The following is a 9,739-nucleotide window of genomic DNA, read 5'->3' as shown; positions in this document are numbered from 1 at the left end:
ATATCTTCTTCCATTAAACTCCTCTTAACCTGGACATCCGCCTTATTCTTGTTCTGACCTGACATTGCTACAGGCCTTAAGCCAGCACCTAATGTTTCTTATTATATTCATGGTCCTTTGATTGTCTACAACCCTTCCCCTATATTTCACACTGCTACACCTGGCTATCAGCGGAGCTTTGTCTGGAAGTGAAACAGTTCATTCAGCCTCATTTACTGCCTTTTAAAAAAACATACCTGATATGGCTGACTTACAAATGTGGTTTCTACTGACAATTGAGATGTACAAACTATGGCATAAGGGGACAACGAGCAAATAAGAGGCAATTCGTAATTTCGATTAATACAATAATGAGCGAGCTAGGACGGACGTAGTCAATATATTTATTTGTTCAGCACTTTTGAAATGTACAGCGACAGAATTCAGAACATGGGCTGTTCTTACAGTATTCTCCCTGTACACCAAGTCAGAACTTTAGGATAAATAAAAGGGGCATATAAGCAGACAATGAAAGCTCTTACAATATTCAATGATGGCATTTCTCTAAAACAGGCTATAGGCTACATGTGTACCACCAGGTCAGAACAGTATGCTAAGTTATGAGGGGAAAGTGTGAGGCACATGGGCTACAAACAGCTTACTACACAACGTACACTTACTATTTCTTTCTTAGCTACAATATACATATCTCCCTGGCATATTACATCATTTATGCAGCAGCATACAATACATTTTTGGACTCACCTTGTTGTGCTGTGCTCACATGAACAAATGTGGCGCGGCGGTCCTTCGTGGGCAAATTTTGTCATCAAACTTTGTCATCAAAGTCTGTCATTCTCTGGATTTATGGTGCTTTCAAGACAGCTAGGAACTCGGAGAAAAACAAGGTTGAATCATGATGTCAGTGATCTTCAGGTCGGAGCTCTAGAAAGAGGCCAGAGTGCCCAACTTGGAATTACAAGTTGGATGACCGTTCAAAAGGTATTTTTTCAGTCGCTCTTTTTTTTCCCGAGTTCCCAGTTGTCTTGAAGTCACTGAAGTCTGAGATTTCCCAATTCCGAGTTTCCAGTTGATTTGAAAGCGGCAGAAGTCATGCTGGATTGACAGGATGGCCAATGTTGAATGTTTATCCTTTTAAGCCTTAAGCCAGCACCTAATTGCAAAGATGGGGAGAGGTCTAGCCGTAATAAAGAGATGCTCTGCTTTTTTGACAGCACACTCCAAAAAGCAAGTTCTGCAGGCTCTAGTTTTGTCTAATCTTGATTATTGTCCAGTCGTGTGGTCCAGTGCTGCAAGGAAAGACCTACAGTAGTTATGCTGCAGCTGGCCCAGAACAGAGTGGCACGTTTTGCTCTTAATTGTAGTCAGAGGGATAATATTAATACTATGCATGCCAGTCTCTCTTGGCTAAGAGTTGAGGAGAGACTGACTGCATCACTTCTTCTTTTTATAAGTAACATTAATGTGTTGAAATCCCAAATTGTTTGCATAGTCAACTTATACCTCTGACACACACACTTATCCCACCAGACATGCCAACAGGGGTCTTTTCAAAGTCCCCAAATCCAGAACAAATTCAAGAAAACTTGTGGGCATTATATAGAGCCCTTATTGCATGGAACTTCCTTCCATCTAATATTGCTCAAACAGCAAACTTGGTTTAAAAAAAACAGATAAAGCAACTCCTCGCGGCACAACGCCTCTCCCCTATTTGACCTAGATAGTTTGTGTGTATGCATTGATATGTAGGCTACGTGTGCCTTTTTAAAATGTATGTAGTTCTGTCCTTGAGCTGTTCTTGTCTTATTATGTTCTGTCTTACTGTATGTCATTCTGTATTATGTTTCATGTTTTGTGTGGACCCCAGGAAGAGTAGCTGCTGCTTTTGCAACAGCTAATGGGGATCCTAATAAAATACCAAATATCAAATAAGCTTGGAAAAGCGACCCTTAAACCCACCCCACTGAGTAGCAGGGTAGTGATTGCTTTGCAATGTTTTTAGTTAGCCACTGATTCCTTTCAAACCACTCATTGTTGAATTTGCAATTTCCAACTTCTTGTGTAATGTTTATGTCCAATGACCGATGAGCACTTTGACCGATGAGCACTAGATACGTTTTATCTATAATTTATCTTCATAATTTCTCTTCCCATGACAAGGATTGAAAAGGATTTGCCTGTAGATTGCCGACTACATTCATGATCATGACTGCTAGCTTGCTAGCTAAGATTTAGAAAGTATGACGTTGACATGATCCATCCAATCAAAGCTATGGTAGATATAACATGATTTGATATCATTTTATCTGTGGCCAATGACCTTGAGCCTTATTGGATGGGCACTTCTAATGTAACTCTATGGCAGCACCCAAGGGGCTTGAATTTTGCCATGACGTAGTGTCCCCATGAGTGACAGAACACTGAGTCATACTTTCAAGGCGCAACAAGAGAACATTACCAACCCCTACGCTCAGTATTTTCCGCTGGCTGCCCCACCACCACAGAAAGCACTGAGCTAAGTTGAAACACCTGCATTTTGGAGCTGCCTTACTCAAGAAAGCAAAAAAAAGACCATGTTCGTATGAAGCTTTATTAACTCAATCATTTTTTTCAAACTGATATGTGACACATATTAATGGCAAAATAACATGCAAAACAGGCACACCCCTGCTAAACAGGTGGGACTCAAAAACTGCCCTTAATGACGGGTCGCCACTGCCTCCACTACACTACTTTGATACGCATCTATATGGATTAAGTGAGTATAGGCAATGCCCACTGAAAAAAATGAGTATACGGTTTATACCTGCGTATACTCCACTACACCACTGTCCCTTTGTGTTTTACTAAAAGTGCACTCTCCTACATGAGTGCGCTGGTATTACGGTTGCTGTCCTTTCAGAATCACCAACCTGTCACACACTGAAGTCCTTTAGGTTCACCACTGCGCAAACATGTCTACAATAGATAAAGGTTGTTAAGTTAGATAAAGGTTGTTAAGAAAGGAGTGTATATGTTTGAGTTTTTTACTCCGCTGGTCTAGGGAAGAAATTACGAGTCCTCACTGTCCGAGACCGAGTCAAGACCGAGTACGAAAGTAGCTGACACCAAGACAAGACCAATATGTGGTCTCGAGACTGGACTAGTCTCAGTCTCGAGTACTACAACACTGGTAGAAGCTGAGCACATTAGAACAATTCATTGAGTAGACACTAATAAGCATGTAAGAACAATGCATGTCAATAAGTAGCGTCCACTCTTGAAAGGATTGGATAGATATTAACAAATGGTAATGACTGCATCTGCTAAGGGGATCCTCCTTACAGATCAGCCCTTACAGAGTCTAGGGGATAAGGATGATTGGGCTTTAAACAGGCCATCTTGTTTAATTGGCCAAATTCACAGGTGTTTCCTTAGCTTCTTCCACCACTGTGATCTCCTCAACAAATTTGGACTGCAGGGCCTGAGGGACAAACTGTACAAACCGAAGGGAGAAAAGTTTTGTTTTAGCTCCACGAGAGGGTTTATGATATGATAGTAAACATAACAAATGTTTCTTTGCTGTGTGTGTGTGTGTTTGTTTATTCACCTGAAACTGGTCGTCTCTCTCCAAGAGGTGTTTAATCTTCAGTGGGGGACCAGGGATGTGGGGAAACAGACGTTCCCTGAAAACACACACACACACACACACACACACACACACACACACACACACACACACACACCACACACACACACACACACACACACACACACACACACACACACACACACACACACACACACACACACAGTCAGCAGCCAGGGAATAACACCACTAATACCATAGCCACAGCCGGCCCGCTCATTAGGCAGGATTAGGTGCGGCATTTTCGGAGCTAAACTGACCAAGACACACCTCCAACAACACATAAAACCTCACATAATTCTGCCCGAAAACGACAATTTCTCTCAACCAGTGGCATATGGGCTTTTTAAGTGAGCGCTGATGCCGCCCTGTGATAAGCGGTGCCCACTTTGTCAAAGGCAGGGGCGCAAAATGTTTAGCTTGTCCATTCCCAGCGCGCCTCTCCAGGGTGCTGTTGGAGAGACAAATCGGTGCGGTGCTCTACCAACGTTGCATCAAAACAATTATCTAATGTAAATAATTCAGCAGATATGGGATATGGTAGAAAGAATATGTGGCCTTTTCTGTAGCCTACAGGATGGAGATAAAATGTATGACAATGTAATGAGACGGACACTTTTTACATCATGCAGGTTTCTCCGATAAAATAACCTAACCTAAATGGCACTCAATCAAAGAAAAAAATTTGCTGTCATGTTAACAAACAACATATCCTTAAAATAGGACAGGTCAAAGTACAATGGACAGCATGGAATGGACAATCACAACTGTTGTCCAGGAGTTTCACCCCATTGTCATGATCAGTGGTTTCAAGTGTGTATCCGTCAATTTTTGACAAGCTGATCATAGCGGAAAATAAAATACTTCTGCATTTTCCGCTGTGTAAATACATTGCAAATAGGCTCACGATAACTCTGATAAAGTTGGGTAGCTGATATTCAGAGTTTAAATAGCCAAATTGATTAGTCACAGGAATCAGGACTAATAAAGTCAATACAACGGCCTGTTTTACAAACAGTGGGCCTACCACATGGATGGGCATTCATAAAATTCCATTGAGGCTGACATGGTAGGCTACACCTCTGTAAGCACGAGCCAAATTCTTTTGGATGTCTTATTTTGGTCCTATCCAGACGTCTTTTTTTGGTGTTTTACAAACGGTAGGCTTACCACATAGATTGGCATTCATAAAATAATATTTCAGGCAACACTGTAGGCTACACCTCAATAAGCACGGACCGACGCCGACGGTTCAGATTGGTTCAGATTTGGTGCGCTCCAGACAGGCCTTGATTTCAACGTCCACAGACATTGAAATCAATCAGATTTTGTCCGGTCTGGAACAGCCTTGATCTATAAATGACATATTTTCAACTTTCATTCAGAACCAAAAATGCACCTGATTTCAACATCCAGGAGATACATATTTTCAAAGTCTGGAAAATATATATATTTTCAATATCTGGAAAGTAAGTATTTTCAACGTTCATTCAGAACCGAAAATGAACCTGATTTCAATGTCCGGAAAATATGTATTTTAAACATACGGAAAATACATTTTCACCTTTTCACCTTTCATTTTTTTGGGTGGGGGTACTGTGCCAGTTACTGTGCAATCACTGAATCATTTGTGTTTTTCCCCTTTCTCTCATTTTCTAAGAATAAAAGGTGTTTTCCGCCATTCGTTTGAAGGAAGTTCAGTTTCAGAGTGAAAATGTGTGTGGTCTGTGGTCAGAGACTAAAACCAAACACATCAACACTTATTCCATGAATACTTATTCTATTAATCTAATCATCTTTTCTCTTTGTTTATATTTCTCTGATTGTCTGTTTCTCTGTCTGTATGTCTGTTTCTGTCTGTTTCGCTCTCTATCTGTTTCTCTGTCTGTATGTCTGTTTCTGTCTGTTTCGCTCTCTATCTGTTTCTCTGTCTGTATGTCTGTTTCTGTCTGTTTCGCTCTCTATCTGTTTCTCTGTCTGTATGTCTGTTTCTGTCTGTTTCGCTCTCTATCTGTTTCTCTGTCTGTATGTCTGTTTCTGTCTGTTTCGCTCTCTATCTGTTTCTCTGTCTGTATGTCTGTTTCTGTCTGTTTCGCTCTCTATCTGTTTCTCTGTCTGTATGTCTGTTTCTGTCTGTTTCGCTCTCTATCTGTTTCTCTGTCTGTATGTCTGTTTCTCTGTCTGTTTCGCTCTCTATCTGTTTCTCTGTCTGTATGTCTGTTTCTGTCTGTTTCGCTCTCTATCTGTTTCTCTGTCTGTATGTCTGTTTCTGTCTGTTTCGCTCTCTATCTGTTTCTCTGTCTGTATGTCTGTTTCTGTCTGTTTCGCTCTCTATCTGTTTCTCTGTCTGTATGTCTGTTTCTGTCTGTTTCGCCCTCTATCTGTTTCTCTGTCTGTATGTCTGTTTCTCTGTCTGTTTCGCTCTCTGTCTGTTTCTCTGTCTGTATGTCTGTTTCTGTCTGTTTCGCTCTCTATCTGTTTCTCTGTCTGTATGTCTGTTTCTGTCTGTTTCGCCCTCTGATGCTGTTTCTCTGTCTGTATGTCTGTTTCTGTCTGTTTCGCTCTCTATCTGTTTCTCTGTCTGTATGTCTGTTTCTGTCTGTTTCGCTCTCTATCTGTTTCTCTGTCTGTATGTCTGTTTCTGTCTGTTTCGCTCTCTATCTGTTTCTCTGTCTGTGTCTGTTTCTCTGTCTGTTTGTTTCTGTCTGTTTCGCTCTCTATCTGTTTCTCTGTCTGTTTGTTTCTCTCTCTCTCTGTCGGTCTGTCTTTCTCTCTGTCTGTCTGTTTCTCTTTCTCTCTCTCTCTCTCTCTTTTGTAAATGTATCTGTGTTTCTCTCTGTTCTCTCCTCTCTCAATTTCCTTCTCTCTCAATTTCTGTATCTTTCTCACTCCTGTCAATTTCTCAGTGTTTCACCTTTGGACTCTCCCTTTCTCTCTCTCTCTCTCTCCATTTCCTGCTCTCTTCACCTCTCCATTTCTCTCTCTCTCTCTCTCTCCCTCCATCTGAATAAAATTCCATGAACCCAACAGAAAACCTCTGGAGTCGAATCAGCAGCAGCAGAGACAGGAGGATCATTGGTATTCCCAGAGCGATGCCAACGACCACCAGAGAGTTCAGCTGATTGGGAGATTCAAACGGGGCCACCACTGACACACACACACACACACACACACACACACACACACACACACACACACACACACACACACACACACACACACACACACACACACACACACACACACACACACACACACACACACACACACACACACACATGGTGTAAATATAACAAGCAGATGGAAAAAGAGAGTGAAATGTGTTTTTTAGCACTGTAAAGCATTCAGTGGTTCTCACATATTTTATTATTTTGATATTTTCTGTTACTGTCATTGTTTTTGCTTCAGTTAGCACTTTGAGTTTGACAAGCAGATATGATTACAATATTGATGACTGCAGACTCACTGGTGGTGTTGCTCCAGCTGCTCCAGTGTTGAGATCCTCTGCAGGTACTACTCTTCCTCACCCTCATCTTCACATCGTATGAATGTGTGGGGTCTGCGTTGGTCTCATTGTATGTCACTCCCCCCTTAAAGTCCCTCACCTTACAATACACATATACACACAGCCTCTTAACAAACAGGGCCACTGCTAAACACACACACACACACACACAACACACACACACACACACACACACACACACACACACACACACACACACACACACACACACACACACACACACACACACACACACACACACACACACACACACACACACACACACACACACACACACACACACACACACACACACACACAACTGTCTCTCTCTCTTTCTCTGGTAGAATTACCTGGTCATTGATCTGTAGCTGGTAGTGGAAGCAGCTGCATTTGGTTTTTATCCGGGTGGACGGGAGACCCCACTGCACCAGCAGAACCCCCTCTCTGACCCAGGCTGGGTTGATGTTGGGGGGCGGGCACAGCACATCAATATCATTGGTCTGGTATTTATGGGTGTAGATGCCCCACACGTCAGAGCATGACACGTTGAAAGTCAGGATCACCGAGGTGGCGCTGTTGTCCACACTGCCTTGGCACCCAGCAGACACATGTCCAACCACACGGTCAGCCTTACCAGTCCCTCCCTGGGCTCCTTGGCCTCCTATGGCCTCAGTGACACAGTCCACACTGGAGATTCTCTTAGTTTTCTTACACACACTGATATTCAAACATACACACACAGACCCACACACATACACACACACACACAGCAGCGCTTAAAGCAAACACCTTGATTGAGGATTGGTGTCATGTACTAAAATGAGATTCGCATTTTATTATACAGTAAAATGTATTTACACAGTAATAACCTATGAATTGACAAGATTGTACTATTACTATCGTTAATACTTTTATTTTCTTGGATATTGTTGGAAGGGCTTACAAGACGGAGGCATAGTATTGGCTGTAGTTAGGGAGACCGTGGAAATTCCAGGAGCAGTTGAGTTGATTGGTAGGGTAGATAAGACAGTGGGCCTGTTCACCTGGAGCTACAGACAAGATTCAGTGTGTGTGCATGCGTGTGCACCTGTGTGAGTGTGTCTCTGTGTCTTTGTGCATGTGTCTTACTGTCTGATAAGTTGCAAGTCTGTTTGTAGTCCTCTCCCTGAATCAGCTGCATAACACCATTAGAATCTCTCTGGTACACCCTCTGAGAGAAAGAAAGAAAGAAAGAAAGAAAGAAAGAAAGAAAGAAAGAAAGAAAGAAAGAAAGAAAGAAAGAAAGAAAGAAAGAAAGAAAGAAAGAAAGAAAGAAAGAAAGAAAGAAAGAAAGAAAGAAAGAAAGAAAGAAAGAAAGGAAAGAAAGAAAGAAAGAAAGAAAGAGAATCTGTAAATCTGAGCTGTTTTAAGACAGGCCTCAGATTATCATAAGGCTCTCACCTTATCAAACTCGTCATCCTGACAGGGGTCTGAGGGAAGTGGTTCTTGTTCTTCTACTAGGCTCTGGTGTGTGTGTGTATCAGGGCTTTGGGTCTCAACTGGTCCTAAAGTAACTGTCTCAGCCGTCGGGTCTGTGCTCCTAGAGACACTTGGCTCAGTCGTTTGAGATACTGTCAGACACAGAACTCAGTTATGCAGGGTAAACACATTGAAGATAGATATTGATCAAACACACATTCATCACTTACCTCTCTTTGTACTCCCAAGGGAATGCAGTGCCACAGCACAAACCCAGAGCAGTGTGAACACCAAACATTGCACCATTGCAAACCTGGGAGAGAAACACAGACACACAGACATAACACCCTGGTAAAAACATGACCACTTCAGCAGTTTCACATAGACCCTTATGAGCTTATATGGTCATACAGTTCGTTTTTTTATTGGTTTGGTGCTATTTTCACAAGTGTGAGGTGAATTTTCACAACTCATAGTGCAAAACCCAAAACTGGTAACACTTGTAACGCAGCAAGTCTCATATTATTTTTTTCCCTGTGCATTCATTTTTTTTGAAGACCTCTTTCATCACACAACCATTGATCCAAAATTGTTCAGATATAATTACATCATAGGTGTACTGTAATCAAATTAAACAAATTAAATAAACATAATGTTTAGCAGGCAGTAGTTTGCATTAAGCCTATCTTGAGCTTTTGGCCATAGGTTCTCATCGACATTGCATTAAATGTCCTCATTATTCACACACCTGGTGGAAAAACTTTTGGAGGAGGGCGGTATGCTCATGAGGATGGCAATCATACATCTTCACCTGTATTGTATTGTATTTGACAGTATTTTATTGTAATCTTGTATTGTATTTTACAGTATTGTATTGTACTTATGTATTGTAGTGGTCTACACGTCAAAAGTTCAAAGTTTGTCTTAAGTTTTAATAAAGAGGTAGGAAAGAGGTTAAACATTTTGGTCTCATTATATCAGGATAAAAGTAACATACCGCTTGTGTTTCGCTGAATATACTCCTTGGTTTGGGCTTGATGTCGTTAAGTGTCAGAAGAAAGCGTGTTGACACACACTGTGACGGCATGGGGAGGTAAAAGTGACACTTAACATTACTGGAAGTCTGACACACAGGAAACTACAGC

General features: G+C 41.6%; 1 protein-coding gene across 2 annotated transcripts; it reads right to left on the bottom strand.

Annotated features, from left to right (window-relative positions):
* Positions 1–2,576: 2,576 nt before the first annotated feature.
* On the bottom strand, positions 2,577–9,739 carry LOC106569469 (uncharacterized). Of its 2 annotated transcripts, XM_014140845.3 has the most exons (10): positions 9,592–9,739; positions 8,825–8,907; positions 8,577–8,746; positions 8,265–8,346; positions 8,080–8,185; positions 7,487–7,853; positions 7,095–7,233; positions 6,664–6,775; positions 3,590–3,665; positions 2,577–3,475 (listed from the first exon to the last, which is right to left on the bottom strand). In XM_014140845.3, exons 2-10 carry the CDS (start codon positions 8,898–8,900, stop codon positions 3,386–3,388), a joined length of 1,218 nt encoding a protein of 405 aa, XP_013996320.3. In that variant the 5' UTR covers positions 8,901–8,907; positions 9,592–9,739; the 3' UTR covers positions 2,577–3,385. The 2 variants fall into 2 exon arrangements, with proteins under 2 accessions (XP_013996320.3, XP_045550249.2); XM_045694293.2 differs by lacking the exon at positions 6,664–6,775.

Source organism: Salmo salar, chromosome 14, assembly GCF_965601325.2.
Source record: "Salmo salar chromosome 14, fSalSal1, whole genome shotgun sequence".
Lineage (NCBI taxonomy): Eukaryota > Metazoa > Chordata > Actinopteri > Salmoniformes > Salmonidae > Salmo > Salmo salar.
This window is presented reverse-complemented; position numbering and strand designations above follow the sequence as displayed.